Source organism: Strix uralensis, chromosome 10, assembly GCF_047716275.1.
Source record: "Strix uralensis isolate ZFMK-TIS-50842 chromosome 10, bStrUra1, whole genome shotgun sequence".
NCBI classification, from domain to species: domain Eukaryota; kingdom Metazoa; phylum Chordata; class Aves; order Strigiformes; family Strigidae; genus Strix; species Strix uralensis.
Genome location: NC_133981.1, coordinates 12,288,742 through 12,307,846, shown reverse-complemented (window position 1 = coordinate 12,307,846; position 19,105 = coordinate 12,288,742). Strand labels below are relative to the sequence as shown.

At 41.6% G+C, this 19,105-nt stretch overlaps 1 protein-coding gene across 3 annotated transcripts in view; it reads left to right on the top strand.

Annotated features, from left to right (window-relative positions):
* SUMF1 (sulfatase modifying factor 1) overlaps window positions 1-19,105 on the top strand; it is a 38,240-nt gene that overhangs the window by 13,401 nt on the left and 5,734 nt on the right. Inside the window, exons 4-8 of one of the 3 annotated variants that reach the window (XR_012630247.1) lie at window positions 6,396-6,478; window positions 8,682-8,804; window positions 9,279-9,379; window positions 9,483-9,597; window positions 10,544-10,657. Coding sequence is in view for 2 of the 3 variants with exons in the window: in XM_074879203.1 (XP_074735304.1) it covers window positions 6,396-6,478; window positions 8,682-8,804; window positions 9,483-9,597; window positions 10,544-10,657; window positions 15,523-15,528 (441 nt within the window). In the remaining variant the exon portion in view is untranslated. Of the gene's footprint in view, window positions 1-6,395; window positions 6,479-8,681; window positions 8,805-9,278; window positions 9,380-9,482; window positions 9,598-10,543; window positions 10,658-15,522; window positions 18,822-19,105 lie in introns of those variants that run through there. The other 2 variants (XM_074879203.1, XM_074879202.1) reach the window with 2 other exon arrangements.

Sequence of the window (19,105 nt, the reverse complement as noted above, 5' to 3'; positions counted from 1 at the left end):
CTAAAATATATTTATTCTATAAAGCTGCTGCCTTTCCTTTTTGGAGTACTGCAATTTCAAACTACTTTCAAATATTGAGACTTAACTCAAGGCAAACAATATCAATATTCAATATTAAACAAAAACCCTTATTGCTTTCATTTCTGAGCTAATGAGGGAGGCTAGAAACTTTAGAAAATAAGAATGAAAACAGATTCTTCTGTAATTAGAGCTTTTGGGGAGCTGGGACTTTTAATTGATATAATAAATAGCATGGGACTTGCCATAGCGTTGCAGAAGTATTAGTTATCTTCTGGAAAAAATACTCAACTGTCTACTTCTAAGCTGTTTCAGTGTGCTTAATTACTGATTTGGTGGAGAATTTGACAATCATGTTTCAGTTCAGTTTATGTACATAATTATAGAAGGTTTGCTCTTCTCCGCAGAGTATCTTCAAGTACAAATATGAATTATAGCTGCATATGTAGATTATGTCTCCCTTATGCAGCTACTATGACAACCTTGATAACTGGCTAGGAGCGATCTATTCTTTGTCTTGAGCCTTGAAGCGGTTTTCACTTCCACACTATTTACATTGCAATGTCTCCCTGACTCAGTTACAGCTGTTTCAACTTAAACACAAGCCCGTTGCTATAGAGATGATGTGCTGCATAGAAATAGGTCATGTTCGTGCTGTTTTCAGTGTGCCGATAAGAAGGAGAAGCAGAGCTGCAGAGTGGTGAAGGTGAATGGGGAGCGGGCATCTGCCGGAGGGCTTTTCCTTGTGTCTGGAAAATGGCTTTAAAATCCAGTGGGACCACTACGTGTCTCCGGCTTGGTTCAAACTGCCCCTCGCGGTGTGATGTGTTCTGAATCAGGCTGCAAAGCTGGATCAGAGCGGGGCTCAGATTCGTCTCTGCCCTCCACTGATTTCCCTCTCTGACCCAGAGCAGGACCTCACGAGGGTAGTGACACCAGCCAGCCCAAATGCTGCCTTGGGTGTCAGCCGAGAGCTGGGCTGTGCTCACATGGCCGCCCAGAATACCCACTAGTGTCTGGGGCTGCTGAACCACCACCCCCGTGTCCGAGGGATCCGTTGGCACCTGCCGTCCGCGGCTGCAGGCAGGTGTAGGTGACCGTCGCCCATCCCGTGGCGGTGCCCGGCTGGCAGAGCGGGCTCCCGTGCTGCGGAGGGCAGGAGGTGCTGGGTGACAGGTTCCAGGAGCTGCGTGAGGAGGGTGGGAGAGATTTCTGCCCCAAATCTAGTGAGGGAGGAGGTTTTTGAGGGTTTTTGGGGAGGTATGCTAATGCTACTTAAAGAAATAGGTGTAAAGTTACTTGTGACCAGGACCCCACCTAATGTGACTTCTTTCTGGTTTCTGAGGGGAAATGACAGTAATTATTTTTATTTCTTGAACTCCCTGCCCTACTAAAAATGTTCTATTTTCTGTCTGCTTCTTTCTTCAGTAGTTCATTAATCAGCTGTTCAGGGTTTAAGATAAGGCTTAAAGGAGGAAAAATTGACAGAGATTTATGTATATCTGCCTTACATGGATAAAATAAAACCTCATGCAAAAATTATATTCTTTACTGAATAACTAATTTTTTTCTCAAGTCCTACCAATGCTAGCAATGAGGGTGTCTAGACCACTGAGTGTATTTCCCAGAGATAAGGCTTCTTAACTTCCCTGCTTCCAGCTGATGCACACATTGCTTTTGCAGCCAAGAGGATCCTTTTGCAAATTTCAGATTTTGTTAAGCACTGTACATCTTGTTCTAACAAGTGGTAACCTATTAAGTCAGCTTCTGAAACTGAAGTGTGCCTTATCTCCCTTTAAGAACCCACACTTCATAAATGATTCTTGCAGTGTTTTCCAGACTTAGACTACTTTTCACTTGGAAAAATCTCCTTTCAGATGGTTGATCCCTAAATTGCTGAGGTTCTTACTCTGCAATAACTTCTGCTTCTTCCAGACATTTATCTTGACCTAGTGTATGCAGGCCTTCTTACATTAAAAAAGCATTATAATGCTGTAGTGCATCAAAAAAAGATGTTGGGTGCTACATGTCTGGACAACAGCATGAATTTCTCATCTTACAGGCCTGACTTAAGGTTAAAAATCTACAGCTTTGTTATTTCAAATGACTTGCTGCATGTTAGAAATGGAATTAGAGCCAAGATTAGCTACTCAGTTGAGTTTATTTTTGGTAATTCTTCTAATACATAAATGTGATTTGAATTTGAAATTTGGAGCTCAAGTGGGGGGTTGTTTTTTTCTAACATGGCCAGTGCCACATTAGGTGCAAGACTAATACAAATATTTCCATGGTTATTGGCTGGGATTTTGGGGTCGTTTTTGGGTGTGTTTTTAAGGGTATTCCCCTCCTGCTTTTGCAGTAACAGTGTAATGCTGACAATGGAACTGACTTTCCTGATGTTCCCCCCTTTCATTTTCTCTGTATATATTTAGGGAGGAATTTTCTGAAAGATAATTGTAAAGTACTCTAAAAATCTTGAAGTCACGAGTTAATGGAGCAATTAAAGTTAGGATATCCCAGCCTACTTCGAGAAGAAAATTGAATACTTAAAACTTTGAATTTTATGCCAGCTGATAGTGGGAGTATAGGCTTCAGTTCTTCAAATTGCTTCATTTGAGTGGAAAACGTGTATGTCGGAATTAACTGTTAGTATATCTTCCCAGTATTATCGTATCGTGTTCTCTTTTCTTCACAGCGCTACAAGTTTGATAAGCAGAACAGAGAGTTCTTAAAGTTTAATCCTGGAGCAGAGAGCTGGATAATCCAAGTTTTCAGCTGGATCAGACCAAAACAAGTGTTGAGCTTCTCTGCCTCTGAAATGCGCTTTGCTCCTAGAACTGCATTTCCTTGTCTATCGAGGCAGTTGTGTAACGTTTGCAGGGCAGTTATGTTTAACCGGTTCTGTTACAAGTGAGGGGCTATGCTGTAAAGAGTTAATCAAAATGAAGGAGATACTGTCCTCTAATTCAGTATCTCTTCAAGATCTATTCAGCAGCATATGCTGCTATTTTTACAAAATGAATCTGTTGCCAGTCTACAGAACACATGTTTTGGAGTGAAGCATGAGAACGCTGAGCATTATGAAAGTAACTAAGCTCATTAGTGGCAAGGGAGGGTTTTGCTGTATTAACTGTGATGTTGTAATATCTCTGACTAATTAGCTCTTCTCCTAATTAGATTCAGAGCAATTAAAGCTTTAAAGACTTCTGACAAGTTTTCTGAGAGGACTGTAAATTTCAGGTACACGACTTTCTCTTTTGGAAGGAGCATCTTGGTGCATGCTCACTGGTGTCAGTGGCTGACTTAGATTAGTTCCCAATTAATTATTGAAGGCTGTATGTATTCTATCACTGTTATCACTGTCCTAGTACTGTATGTGTAACTTCTCTAAAGATCTGGGTGTTCTGCAAAGACTGGCAGCCATTTGGTGTTCAGTTCAGCAGAGCCAGAAACAGAAGACATGCACACGTAGTGCTCTCATGCGGAGAGATTATATTTTTCTCAGTTTAAAATAAACCATTCTGATTAAAAGCATCTGCTTTTTTCTTTTGCATAACAAAAATGGTTTCCAAAATTAAAGGCTTCTAAAACGTCTTTGCAGTCTCCTGCAGAGATTTTTATCCAAAAGCCAGCAGTTTCATTTACAAATATGCGTTGTGCTTAAAACTATTGCGATGAAATCTTACTCATGATCTTTCAGATTCACGGATAACCTTTAGGAAATACTACTGTGGCTCTCTTCTTTTCCTTAAAGAGCTGTAAAATTCTAACTTTGGATTTCTGTCCTATCTTGAGTATAGATTAAAGGTTAAAGCTTAAAATATACAAGGAATTGGTTAAATCAGACTAGTTCTAAGCCTATTGACTGTAGTATCTGTCCTTCTGAGGCCTTAGTGCTACGAGAATTGAGCTGTGAATCTCTGAATGAAGATCCCATCTTTGGGTTTGAATGCTCACTCTCAGAGCTGTAGTTTCTAGTTAGAGATCAAATATTTTCATGCTTTTCTGAAAAGGGTAGGGAGCTCTGATTGTGGGGAGAATGTCATTGGCTGTTAGATACTGAGCCAGAATGATGTGGTTGGTGTTGATTTACGTGCTTGTCGTGCTAGGGAGATGAGAAAGCAGGATCTTTAGGAAATGCCATTACTTTACTAGTATGTCTGAAGGATCCCATTTAGGTAGAGAACACATGGACAGAACATCTCAGTCATCAGCCAGCTGCTAAGAGCATCTTTATTTCTTTTGTACATAACACCAATGTCTTCATCTACTTTGGAAGAGAGTGTCAGAAACCCACGGAGTGGATGGCTTCCCAGCCTGGAGGAGTCCTGCAGTGAGTTTAGGGATTCCAGCACTCTTGCCTAGAGCTCGTGAAGAGCTGTGGGCTTTTAGCTGAGCTTAAGCCAACAGCTCTGCAGCTTTAGGCCAGGATTGCTCTTGATTTACAATGAGCTTTTTGGTAAGGTACCCAGATGTATGCTGTAGGCAAAATTTGGATGTGATGATGCGAGAAGAGTGAAAAGCTGTCATGGGAGCTGTTATAGCATAGACTGATCAGGTGCTTTAAAGATAAGATAATATGTCTTTGTGTATTAGCAGCATTTCAATTTCTTAGACATTGCAGTTTATTTTCCTACTGAAACATTCAAATGAGGGATTGGATGTGTAGTTTGGACCAGAGTTTATAACAACTTATGTTTGTCATAGAGAATTTTTTCTCACACGTGTAATTACATGTAAAATGTTCGTCACTGTTGAAGGATGCAGCTTCCTCCTAGAAGCTGCTGTTAAAATTGTCTGACCGGGCAGGTGCTCTGCCTCAAGTACCAGGTTTCAGTGACTTTTACTTTTGGACTGTCCTGTGAAGGATTTGGTGAGTTAAAGGGTAATCCTCTTGGCACAATTCCTACTTGTGTAGGTTTACAAACTTTGTGTAGCTTTACAAAGTTGGTTTAGCAGCATGATGAAGAGAAATAAACAGTCTACTTCTTCCCTTTGCCATCTCTAGAGCGAGGAAAGCTGAGGGGCAGTAGGAAGGGCAGAAGTTGCTGGAAGTTGTTCTACAGGCCAGTGTTAGAGTAGCATCTGGACCTCCTCAGTCTAGGGCTCACCAGCTGGTAGGTGGTTTAACTCCTAAAGCATTGGAGGCTTATTTACTCTGATTTTTCTTAATTATGGAAATTATCTCCCTAATAGGAGTATTTCAGAAACAAGCACTCAAGCTGCTGGAAAAAACCCACTATTGATGGTTAGCATGACTGTTCTTTTTTGCCTCAATTTTCTGTAAGGACCCATTATTAAGATAAGTATTTCTAAGTGAATGTGAGTCAGAATAGAATAGTTAAATGTGCTGTGTGCTGACCTTCTCAGCTTTGAAGTATGCTTAATAGAAGAAATCTTTAGTGAATGTATTCCAGGAATAATTTTTTGGTATCGCAGAACCAAATTTGAAACTTTTGGTTCAAGAGAAGTACTTGATATCTGCGCTGTTGCACAGTATTTTGTCTGCAAGCTTGATTGACTCAGCAAACCAACTGGGGGAAAAAAAAAAGGCTTCACTTCTGTGGCTCTTCTGTCTCCACCTTCTGGAAGCTGATAGCAAATAATTTAAAATCAGCTTACTAAGTTAATTAACTGGAAAACAGATGTGTTGCAAGATGTGTGTTTTGACCCTAGTTAAAGGATGTCATCAGGATTTTGTTTTAGTTATTCCAAAACACTGAGTCTAGGGAGCAAATAATTGGGATGAAAATTCTCCTTAAGCCAAAACTGTGGGTTGTTTTTTTTTTTAATCATCTCTGCAGAATGTGTCAGCCTGGGGTCAGCCAGGGGGTTAGCTGGTTTAACTGTACTGTGAGCATACTGTTGTAAAAGAATTGAGTAAAACTCTAATGGTCCAGATGACCTCTTCCAGCCACTGCCATCTGAGTGTTCTTGGCTTCGTTTTCAGAGGTGAAGGAATATACTTGAGAATTTCTGGGAGGACAGTTGGGTCCACCACAGGCAGCATGCTGAAGGCTGTGCTTTCAGAGAGAATAAACTGCTTTGTGTCAGACCTGCAGGTGAGAAAATGTAGGAGGGAAGGAGAGGCAGCCAGAGGGCAATACTTCAGAAAACCATGCTCAGGGTTTGGTCTCCCTCTCGCTGTTTTTTGGGTGGTATTTTCTTTGTACTTTTCCATACCTTGGGCTGTTCCCTGGCCAGCAGTACTGTCATGTGGATCAAATGATCACCTTAGTAATAAGTTAATTGGCTGCAGGCAGAGCTATGAGCTGTGAGTGAAAGCTTTGTAGCTTGTTGTCACATGCTGTTTTTTCAGAATAGCCTTTATCTGGGAATTTAAGGCATCTTTCCTGGCCATTCTTGTCCCCTTTCAGGTTGCGGCTGCTCCCTGGTGGTTACCCGTGAAGGGAGCCAACTGGAGGCACCCTGAGGGTCCTGACTCGAGTATCTTCAACAGGTAAGCCATAAGCAGCCATTCAACTATATTACACAGTGCTTGTAAATACACCTGTAAACTTGCACCAGGAAGGGAATGCAAGAAAGGGTTTTAAATTAGTTACTTGTTTGCTGCTGCTTCTGCAACTGTTTTCCCATCTTCTAGTGTGTTGCATGCAGTATTTGGTGGTTGTATGGTCAAGGACATAGTAGCATTTCAAAAAGGTCTCTAAGTACTTTCCACCTGAGGGAAAAGAGACGATACTGAAATGTGCTTCGGTGTGTTTTCACATTTATGTATCGGCAGTGAAACAGAGCGTGTCTTCAGAGGGTCAGTAACTTCAGAGGATTCAGTGCAGATTTGGTTTTAGAGAGGAAGACTAAATACTAGTTGCGTGCCTACTCTAGGAGTGCATGTAGCATGTCCTTCATCTGGGATTTGGAGGCCTATCTCTGGTGGCAGAAGACTGAGGGGTTTTTTCCTTTTTACTGCGATTCTGACTTTGTGGGCTGATTATTGTGGAAAATCAGTTGTGACTCTTATCTAGAAGCTCTGAATGCTTTGGAAAACTTTACTTTTTCTTAACAGCCTGTAGTTAGTGCCATGCTTTGGTAGTGTGAATCCTGAAACTTGCTGATCTGTGTCTTTATGCAATCTCTTACCATTCAGAAGTGGAATGAATTTTAGGCCTAGAAAATCAAAAGGCTTTATTATTCTCAGGTGCTTTTAATGGATGCTGCAGAACTAGCCCTGGGTTGCACATGGTGAAAGCCTTTGTTCAGTGATGTATGTTGCTGTATGCTTATTTGGAGGTAGCTGCCTTCATTTGAGGCCTCTTATATTGCGACTCATTCTCTCGCTAGGCAGGTGTCAGTGAACTTGGTGCTAGCTGCCTTAATCAACTAATTAAAGTTTCAAAACTGCTGTTTGAAATAAAGTCAGACTCTTAGCCTAGATCTAGTAGATGCTGACATGGTTTTGAGTCCTCTAAGGACAGGGCTATGTTAGTGTAACATCATCTGATGGCTGAACTGCTTAGTAACAAGTCCGTTGTCTGTTCTCCAAGGGCAGTGGAAGAATTATCTGAGGCAAAAATAGAGATAATATTAGGAGGCATTGTTAGGGGGAGACAGCAAAATTTAGGTCACAGTCAGCAGATAAGAGTTGGAAACCTGCCATGCAAATTTAGTCTTGCAGAAGTACAGCATAAACCTAGGCCAGCACAACTGCTGGTGAACTTGCCACAGGGAAGCAGCCTAATGGCCCAACAGGCATATGCTGGCTTGTTAAATGAGGCAGGAAAGACAAATTAATATCAAGTTCTCTGTATCTGTCTTCTGGACCAGTACCCTCAGCTCGTGAAGTGTCTTGGTCTATTAGAGGCTTGGATGGGGAGGATCCTTGTAACAAAAATGACTTGGCATTTTTTCTGTCTTTTTCTGGAAAAAGAGGCCAGGATTGTAAGGGCAATCCTGGAACTAAACCAAGGGAAAGACAGGAGCTTTGGTGTAAACTGTGGACCGCTTGAAACACCTGAAGAAAAATAGTTTTTTGTTAAGTTTCTATAGTTTGCTGGATTGGGTGCTGTAAAAGATGATGTTGATAAGAGCAAGGACTCTTTCATCTCACTTCTCCCTCAAAAACTCCACAACTGACAGCAAAGAAAGAACCTGCAGCAAAGAGTGCACAGGGAAGTGAAGAGCATTCGCTGTTAAATTGCAATGTAAATTTTCCTATTGAGAATTCTCTCTTATTGTTAAGATACTGTTAAACTGGGCTAGCGAGGAGTAGTGATGCTGCAGGCTTCTGGTGTCTTCCTTTGGGTCTCTGAGCACCTGCGCTTCCACAGAAGCCAGTTTATCAATAGTTCTTCACTGTCTCCTGGGTGCAGCAGGTTTCTGAGGTGAGACCATGAGAAAGCACAAGCCACAAATGTCTTCTGTATATGTAAAAGCATGATGAGGCAAACAGCAGGGGTTTTTTTTTCTCTTCCTTGTTTTTCTCTGATGGCTGCATTTCCCTTCCAGCATCTTGCTGTCTTTCTTTAAATAGCTTCTTTTCTGTAAAAGTAAACTGATAGCTTGTCCAGTTGTAACTGAACTGTGAACTTCCTCATGGTCCTTTGTGGCCACCTCTAAAAGAGTTTCATAAAGTGCTTGTGCTGTATAGCTGTGAGAGTGCCTCGTTCTGCTGATGATCTTGTCCTGTTTATTTTGTTCCCCAGAATGGATCATCCCGTTCTTCATGTTTCCTGGAACGATGCTGTGGCATTCTGCACATGGGCAGGGAAACGATTGCCCACTGAGGCTGAATGGGAATACAGCTGTCGAGGGGGGCTTGAAAATAGGTACCTGTCACAAATGTGTCCCTGATAAATGTTTAAAACTGGTATTTACCAGGTAAGGAAGAGCTGTGTGGGTTTTCATTACCCTCAAAGTCTTGTACAGTGGTACTTTGACTTAGTCTGAACAGATTCCTTTAGGTAAGTGAATTTCCCTAAATACCTAAATGGTACATTGTAATCTCAACTCTACTGGGATGCGAATGCAGAGAGCCCAAGAGAGGAGGAGAAGTGACAAAATGTCAAGACACATGACTGCTGCTATTGCAGGAGATGGAAGTCCGTGTGGCAAACGAGCTTAGCACCAAGGCCAAAAGAGTTGCAAAAGAGCTTAAATAAATAGCTACATCACTGCACAGCAACTGTAGGGCCACTGGATCCGCTTGTTATCTGACTGTGGACTTGGGGAGGAGGGAAAGATTAAGTGGATAACAGGTTTATGTCATCTCCATCCTGTGTTCTGAACTACGTACCACACAGGGCTCCTTCGTGTACAAATTGTCCCCATAGAAGCCTTGCTCTCCCTGAAAACCTGCCAGATGTTGGTACAAACGGAACTGGAATACAAACAGTTCTCCAGGGTAAGGTGGGGAGGAAGGGGAGGGTGTGTGTGGAGGTCTCATTTTTTTATTTAAATAAAAAAAAAAAAGTTTGACAACTGTTTTTCTGTATGCCTTTTAATAGACTTTTCCCCTGGGGCAACAAGCTTCAGCCAAGAGGTGAACATTATGCCAATATCTGGCAGGGAGTGTTCCCAACTAATAACACTGCAGAAGATGGATACAAAGGAACTGCACCTGTAAGTGTGTCTCAAAGTGAATTAATTATATGGAAATGAACTTAGTCTTCCTGAAATTGAGGTCTGTGTTCAAAACAGTGGACCATGGCTGTTTTCCATTCCTGTACTCTTTCACCTTTAGATTTTTAACGTTACAGTATATTTCACTGCAGGCTTGAGTATTACCAAGGGACACTTTTTAAAAGCTAATTGAAAAGTAAAGATTAGTTTCACTTGAACTTTTAGTTCCTCTCAAACTGACCTCTTTTTCCCCTTTCCAGTCAGTTTATAGCCAGAAGCTGAAATATTTTCTGCCTGCACTTTTGGCATTACAATTTTTTGAGCTCTTATTTTTTGGGTAGTTGTTCCCATGGCACAAGAGTCATGCAATAGTTTAACAGAAATGAAACTTCCCTTTTTGGAAAGGTTGAGTCTGTCTAATATGGCAAACAACAGAGTAGAATTTTAAAGATAATCAAGAATGGGAATGGATTATTAAACGGTAGTTAAAGTAAGTCCAGAAAGTTTGATCAGTAGAGAAGTCTGCAGTGCATGAGTTGACAGCCAGCCTTGCTTTCCTTTGATGGTAAGGGGAATCTGGAAGTTATAAGCCTGGACATGGAGGTTAGATCACTGATGCCGTGTTCAGGTCTGTGTCTGTTGGTCAGACAGTGCCTTGCTTTAGAGGATCAGCCTCCAGAACCAGTGCGAAGATGCTGTGTGCCATAGTGGAAATGTGGTGCTGAGAACATTGATAATAGTTCATTCTTTTGTTCTGTTTTATTTTAATGGTTTATGTAAAAGTATTATAGTTCTGCACTACTAATTTGGTGTCTTCTTGTGAGATATGAAGGCAGAAGCTCCTAGTAAAGACAAATGCACTTTGAGCAGACTGGTCTTCAGGATTAAAAACACCACATGTTGAGTCGTTCATGGAACTGGCACTTGTGTTCCATGTCTTGTGTAGGTCACTGCATTTCCTCCCAATGGGTATGGCTTGTACAACATTGTAGGAAATGCCTGGGAATGGACGTCTGACTGGTGGGCTGTGCATCATTCAACAGATGAAGTTCACAACCCTGTAAGTATTTTATCGGCATCACATGAAGTATAGAATTCCCTCTTGCTACTCTGATCTGGTTGTTGTTTGAAAACCAGCTGTTCTTTGCTTCTCTCTGCTGTGTCTGGGGTGGGGTGGGCTGTGTTCTGGTGAATTAGGAGGTATCACACCACAGGTAATCAGCACTGAAATTGTAGTGCTGTAGTGCAATTTGATTTTTTTGTTATTGTTGGACAGGCCTCCTGAACTGATTAGCAGTTGAATACTTCCTAACTGGCATCACATTACAGAAATCAAGAATTTTCCAGTTACTTTCAAAAAAAAAAGAGAAGTTTTCTTTGTTCATTTATGTTGCTACAAGCTGTACTACTTTTTTTTTTTCCCCTCCAGGTAGAGAACAAACCATTGTGAATTATCTTTATGGCTTCTACTTGCTCATTTAAAACTCAGCATGTAAAAAAGCTGAAGTTCATGGGGAGAAGTAGCTTACTAGGCTTTGAGGGGTTAATCTTTGGTTTTCTTTGTGGCAGACAGAGAAAGAGGTCCTGCAGGGTAAGCTTTGTATGGGGGGTTTCTTATGGAGTAGCTCTCAGCAGATTCAAGTTCTAGTGTTACATCTCCTTCTTTCTCATTTATCCAAGATGACTAAATCTGAGAAATACTGCTCTGCTCTCACAGAGCTTGTTTTGTTCAGACATGGTTATCTGTAATGAGGAAAACCAATTAAATCTCACGGGGCAGGAGCTCTCTGCTGCAGGATTTGAGTATCCCCGTGCTGTAGTCTCTTATGACATGTGTAGTCTGTCTTTGGTGTGCCGGATATAATTGGAGGCCTTTCTGGGAAGTCAGCAATTGGAAGTAGCTGGAGGAACTTGCTAAATTTTTTTTGCTGTTCTGTACATTGCAGAGGTTGATGTTCTGCTGTTCTTCCAGGAGGATGTGTCCAGCAAGAGAAATCAGACTTCTCTCAGGGTCTAGATTGCTCTAGGTCTGTAGTAGCAGCTTCACCAGCTGATGGAGCATCTGGAGACCTCCTAACCCATACCAGTCACACAGGTCAGGTGCGAGTTCCTTGTATCCCAGTAAGGTACCACAGGCCTCTCTAGTGGCTTCAGCTGTGTCGGACAGCATGCTACATACATCTTCCCAAATAACCGAAATGCTGAGGACTGTAGCTGGTTTTTATTTCTTGTTTGATTTAAAATAGGATGGACTATTTTCCAATGTTTGCTGGTAGGAAGGCTTAGTGGCATAGCAATGGCTAAAGAACCTTCTTTTCCATTGGGACCTTGGCCGTGTTGTATCGCCATCAACTTACCTTTCTCACATACCGTACAAATTCATATGATGCGGTTTGAATATTTCACAGTAGTCAAAATTTTCTACCAGTTTCTGCAATTCAGCAATAATGGAAAGCTGTGGTGCATGAATTGTCTATTGAATGTATAAATACACCTGTCTCTCTCCAACATTGACTCATGGTTTGCATATATGTACAGCTGAAATTTATAGAGAACTTAAACTTAGTATTCAAACTGATTCTTTAAATTTTGTTTTTTTCCTGTTTGCATACTGATTGATTAGGAAAGAAACATCTGCTGTCTTGTAATTCTGTTTCCATTCTGGTGGGTGTTTTACACACAACTAAGGATAATTTTTTTTTCTGTACCTTATGAATGGAGACAAGGCCAGTTTAAGAGTAACACTTCTAAAGATGAAGTGTTGAGTAGCTAGAAGAATGTAAATTTGGATGAAAGTGAAGAACAATAGAACTAGTGAACTTTCCCATGTCAGAGTAGGTGAGTATTGATTTGATTGCAGCCTGATGAGTCGGGGGAGGGAGGAGGAGAGGGAGCAAGGCTGAGCTTTCTGTTCCAGACTGGGTGATCAGTCACCATGGTTTGTACCAGGGAAACTTCTGCGTTACCCCTCCTACTGCTGAAACTTCCCATCAGCACCTGGTACTGTGCAGCATGATCTGTATATGCTGCCTTAACTGGGGCATGGGGAAAGGGCCTTTTGCAGAGACAAACAGCATCTGTGTCCCTGGGAAGAACCCAGGTCCGACGGTTGGGAGCTTATTGCAGCTGTCCCTGCTCTTGTTCAGGTGTTTCTCAGTCTTCAGCTGTGGCTGCGTATTTGTACAGTGGCCTCTTGGGGCAGGGGGAAGCGCATGGCGCTCTAGAAGTCTTCTTGTCTAGTAAGTAGCAACACTGGGAAGCAAAAATAGAGTAACTAGGCTGAGCCTGGAGAATGAAAACACTTTAAATGTTGTGTATAGATCTCTGGTCTGTTGTGCCTACATACGTTCTAGAGGTGTTTGGTTTTGTCTGTAGGTTAGCATAAGGTAATGTGCATATTTTGTTTAAACAGAGATCTCTGTGTTGTCACTGGCAAAGCCATAGAGCTTTTTTTCATGTAAGATCATAGACTGGTTTGGGTTGGAAGGGACCTTAAAGACTAATTCCCAACCCCCTGCCACAGGCAGGGACACCTTCCACTAGCCCAGGTTGCCCAAGCCCCATCCAACCTGGCCTTGAACCCTTCCAGGGAGGGGGCAGCCACAGCTTCTCTGGGCAACCTGTGCCAGTGTCTCACCACCCTCACAAGGAAGAATTTCTTCCTTACATCTAATCTAAATCTGCCCTCTGTCAGTTTAAAACCGTCACCCCTTGTCCTATCCCTACACCCCTGATAAAGAGTCCCTCCCCACCTTTCCTGTAGCCCCTTTAAGTACCGGGAGGCCGCTCTAAGGTCTCTCTGGAGCCTTCTCTTCTCCAGGCTGAACACCCCCAACTCTCTCAGCCTGTCCTCATGGTGACTGTAGGTGAAAATCATGAAATAAGTAGTTTATGTGGAAGTTACTGTGGTAATAATGGAAAGAACCTCTAGGAGTCTTCATCCAAACTGCAGCTTTTGACTAGTCCATTCCCTCTCATTGGTGCTACTTAACTTCATCTTTTTTTGTTTTATAAAAAAAAATGGATTTCTCTGCTTGTGTCAGCCTTCCCAACTTATCCCAGTTGCACAAAACCCAGCTAGCTAGAATCGTGTATTTTGCTGAGCTACAGCTACTGTGGTATGATGCTTGGAAAAAAAAAAATAATCCTTCTTCTTAAGTATTGCAGTGGTGCCCCGTCATTAGAATGGCTTTTTTCAATGAGACACTTCTGTGTTTCTACTGTCAGTGCAGCACTGCTTCCCTGTTGAATTAAGGGGATCGTGAGAAACAAGGGTCAGGTGACTTTTGCTCTCTGTTAAACTTGAGCAGCTGTGGGTTTGCTTAGGTCTTTAAATTCAGCACAAACTTTTTGCAGACATTTCAGGAAGTTTTTAAAAATTAAGTGTTAACAATGATGTTTTTAGGATTTTTTTTTTTTTCAGTTGGAAACTAACTGTCCAAATCTAGTGTCTGAGGCAGAGCACTTCAAAGTGAATTCCAAAGGGTTTTTCTGATTAAATGGATAAGAAAACTGAATCTCATAATGTGAAAAGGTGTCCCAAAATAGCCAGGCTGCAGTGTCTTCTGAGACATTAAAAATGATTAGCACCATATCTATCAGAGCCAATCTCTTAAGTATCTCCAGAGTACAAGTCAGCATAACCTATATATAGGATGTGTTCTTTCTGCCTTAAAGACTAGGAATTCTTCTAGAGGGTCAGAGCTTAGTGAAAGTTTTTTAGCATATTTAGTTTAACAACTGAAATCTTCAAAAAAGTTTTCTAGTACTGGAGACATTTGGGGTATACTGAGAACTGGTTACAAGGAACATATGGAATTTTGCACACAAATTTCCCCCCCTGCCCCCAACTGATCGGTTTGCATTCACAAATAATTACCAAGAATAAAATTAAACTGGGACACCTGAAAGTGCTTTGTAAGTTGTTCTCTACTTCTTAAGGTATCAGATTTAATTTATGCTCTACCAATGGAACAAGCAATGTTCTTCCTCTTCTTTGCCAGGTATGGAACCTGTGCAGGTAAGTATTGAAGCCAAATAAACAAATTTGAAGGGTTTTTATGCAGCTCAAGAAGTACATAGAGTGCAGTGGTACGGTGTCCTTGAAATGAAAAGCTATATGGCCACTATTAGCAACAGTGGGGGTTTGGGGGTGCAGCCAGGATGTTCAGGTTGGTGACATTGAAAGGCTGTAACTTTGTAATTGGATGTAACTTCTAAGAGCGGAGCATCGATATAACTGGAGATTTGCTCTTACAGAGCCTATTTAAGCATTGGACACATCTACAACTAAGTCTCCTCAAGTATTCTAGCCTCAACACTTGTATAGTAGTACCGGTTTGCTCAAAACATGAGGCAAGTAGCTTTTATTTTGAATTCCGCTTCATCAGATTGGTGTAGTGAGCTGCTAATGTCTCTGTTAGGTTTTGACTGAAGCAAATGAAAGTCTCCCCATTTTACAAGTGCACAAGATCAGTGGAGATTAGTGTACTGAGACTAGCTGTGAAAACAAATAATACTGGGTTTGGAGGGGTTTTAAGTAACAAATTATATGTAGTGAACTACTTGTCATCTGGAACACAGTGAATGGTCCCTCCATTTCCTGTGAGACAATGGGCTTGTAGTCCCTCAGCAAAAATGGGAAGTTGGTCACATTCGCTTAGTGCAGCAGGATAGTCCAGTAGAAATCTCATATATCAGGAATCCTGAGCGAACCAGAATAGACCACCTCTAAAATAGCTGTCTGTACAAAACTTTTACACATGGAAATGACTTATAAATTTTCTGAATTTCAAGTGGAACAGTGTCTTTCAATTGTGACTTGCTCTTCTAACTTCCCTCTGCCTCTCAGCATAGTTCCTGTCTCTATTCTGTGTTCACTAACCACTAAAAGCCTTTCTAAGCACAACTTCGTCGTGTGTTTAGGTTTAAGGTGCCAGGTGGTATCTGCCATGACTGTTCTCCAGTACACATTGTGCATTCTGGGGCTCCTTTCTCAAGGGATTCTTCAGTGACTGCCAGGAGATCAAGGGGCTACCTGTCTTGCTGCTGTTCTCTGAAATTACTTTGCTTGCACTTGAAGACATCTTGGAGTTGCACAGAATGGGGCCACATGGCAGCACAAAGACAGTCTTGTAGCACGTCTCAGCCATGTGGGTGAAGTGTTTTTTGTGTGGTCAAACTCACTTCAGAGGGAATTGTAAAATCCACCTGAGAAAATGTAAAACTGATAATTCAACTCCTCCCGTATTGGCAGGGGGTAAAAAGCCAGAGCACTGCTGCTGTCAGGAGTAAGTGCTGCTGGGCTGATTTTTCTCATGAGTGGGAAAAAATCCACAGTCCAAGACAAATTCACAAAAAAATGTTTCTTTTGTGCATCGTGCAGCTACTGTTTGGTGCATAAAGGCAAGACTAGGAAGCACCAGGGTGGCTTTGTTTGTTTGAAAAATGTAAATGATCACTTGGCAGACAGTAGCCAAGTGTGTGTGTGTGTGTGAGATCAATCAAACCACAGGCCCTTTATGGGCCATTTTAATTGTGCTGACTTCTGGCTCAGATTTTTTTTTTGTGTACAGTGTGTAGTTTCTTATGACCTGCAGTTCTGTGGAAACTGATTTAGCTCAAAGCAGAGTGGCCATGTAGCTGACTGTGCATAGAAAATTACGATGCAACTTCAGAAAGCATTTGTTTGATGTAATGAAAGAAATACAAGTTCTTTTACTTTAAAAAAGCGCTTCTACGTATTTTAATAACTCTTTAAAGAATAATCCTACTTATAAGCTTAGGTAATTGAATCCACAAGCACTTGTAATTATGCAATCAGACTATAATATGTCTGTTAGAAATTATACTACAAAATAAATTTGCCAATATACAACAAATTCTGTTCTTTAAATCAGGGATCAAAGTCTGGACAGCTCTGGTGCTCTCCATATGGACAGCAAATGTCCTTCCACTTCAGTACCAGATGGTGCACTTCTCCAGATAATGGCATAAACCAATATTGTTTGATGGAACAAAGATTTGCTTGTTTTAATCAAAAGTAACCTTAATTGCTATGCTCTGATGAGTTTTTATTATGGGTAAGCATAATCAAAGCATGTTTCCTTTATCTGTGAGGAAGATACAAGCATGAGCAGATATGAACATTGCAGGCTTTCTCCTTTTTTAAATTACAATTTGTGATATTGAGCTGTAACATTGTCTGACCAAAGTTGGGCAATGTTGGTACACTCTTAGTTTACCAAGTATGTTAAACGCCTGCATTGTTCCTGAAAGGACAAGATCCCCCCAGTCAACAGCTTTTCAGGATGCCATACATGAAGTCTGCATAGTTCTGTGGAAGGGAAAGCAGTAAAGTTTTTTGGGGTTTGGTTGGGTTTTTTTAGTACTCTCTAAGCAGCCAGTGCTCAGACAGGAATGAGTTTATATTTCTGTATCTGCGGATGTAAGGACTGCTAAGGTTCTTTGTAAAACAAGAGAAAGTTTAAGCAAGTGATGTAGGTAGGAGAAAGACCACCCAGAGAGGAGGACTCTGGTGAGAAGGGCATGTGTGGGACTCTTTTGTACAGCATCAGGAGCAGGGTCGCTGGTAGGGGTCATTAGCTCTTAACACCTTTCAGAAAATTGAAATCTCTTATTCCAGTTTGTGGGGACTTGGTTTCTGCCTTTCTCTGTTTGCAGCAGGGAACGGGGCCTTGTTTGGGATAACAGGGATGGTTCATGCTACAGGTAGGCCAAGGAGCTGCAGCACCCTTCTGCCTACCTGGACAAAATTGTTCAACTTAATATGCTAAAGAAATAGAGTCCAGGTGGCTCCTTCCTGCATGTGATATGTTTGAGGTTTCTTCAGCAAGGCTGGGGTAGAAAAAGGGAGATAAAAATAAGGCATTGGGCAGTACAGGGGGAGGACAGCTGCTTGCCCTGAGCTTTACTGCAGTGGCTGAGCTGTGAATTTACCAGGAGCTGGAGTAAAGGGCTCCTGAGGCAAAGGAATGCAAGTACAGGCCTTGGCTGCGGGGATGGTGACAGGTTGTCTAGGGGCCTGTGCAGTCCTCAGCCCATAGCGCTACGTAGAGGGGGTGCACAGGGTGCAGAAGCAAACCGTTAGAGAAGGGAAACACAATGCTTGATTCCAGCACCATGTTCTCCCTGGGCAGACAGACCTGGGATACAGAAGTACAAAACGGTGTAAATGGGGATGGGGGATGTTTAGTTTTGGTTGCTTTCAGATTGCTTTCAGATCAGCCCGTGTGGCTTTGCTGCCCGCTATGTTCAATGCTGTGGTTCCAATTTTAACTCCCCAGTAGCCTTCATATGAGACTGAGAGTTCTTGTAAGCTGCGTTTTTAACACCGGCAAGGAGAACTGAATTCACCTTTGGAGGCCCTGTGGTTCTTATTTAACCTCCTGTAATTTGAGTGCAGTCACAAGCTGAGGCAGGCATCAGTCTAGTTAGTCTCCTTGCACACGGTTACTTGTGCATTTGATTTAGTACGTGTGTAAGTAGCTGGATACAGCTCTGGTGAAATCTGGTTATCCCGACTTCCTTTTATCTTTTCCTTTGCTAAACTGCAGAGCAAGACAGGGAAATAGCAACAGCAAGAGAATTAAATGTAGCCCACAGATAGTTGTCAGGCAGTGACTGTTTCTCCAGCTAATACTTAGTGATTTTTCTGCTTTTCAGAGAATTTGCCAGTTGTTTTAGGATAACCTCTTTACCTTCAGTGATTTTAAGAATTATCTATCAAGAGGATAATTTTTTGTAATAGAATAGATTATCGGAGAACGCTGTATCAGATTTTTGCAGGTGGTAAAGTGTTTCAGTGCTGTAATCCTGCTTCAGAGGCTGCGGGAGTTCAATTTAACTTGGGTTTCTGTTACCAAATAATCTTTGATGCTTTGTTTTTGCCTTGCAGAAGATATTTGTAATTAATAAAAAGAGCTTATGCAATTACCATTTTCTTTGGTTCGCGTGCTTCAGTTTATGCTATCCCTGGGTAAGTCTTATGGCTGGACAATAAACCTTCTAATCCTAAATTAGCATGCTCCTCTTCGTTTATAAAAGTTACTTTGGAGCTAATAGCAAAGATTGCTGCTCTGTATTTGCATTACAATTTTTAAGGGAAATCCTGCTCAACAGCTCCATTGTTCTCAGGTTTGTCTTGTTCTCATGTAGTTTTTTTTAGGTGAGTTTTATTCTGGCTGGTTCTACTCTGGCTTCCCGTAAAGTGAGATTAACAGGCTGTTTGAGTTGATTGTGCTTGTTAGTGGCTTATTTTAGAGTGGGGCTCAGTGCATCTACATGCAAGTTTTGTGAAGACAATTTCCAGACACTTTGGAAATGGAGTAAGCTGTCCCATGGAGGAGCGCCCTGGATCGGAAACAAGCGGATGCTGCCTCTGGGTGTGGTTTTTGTGGAGTATTTGTAGGGTACTAAATGCAGTAGTAGGCCAATTTTTATTTTATTGCAAAATTTTGAGATAGGGAATTGGTGTGAAGCTGCTGAA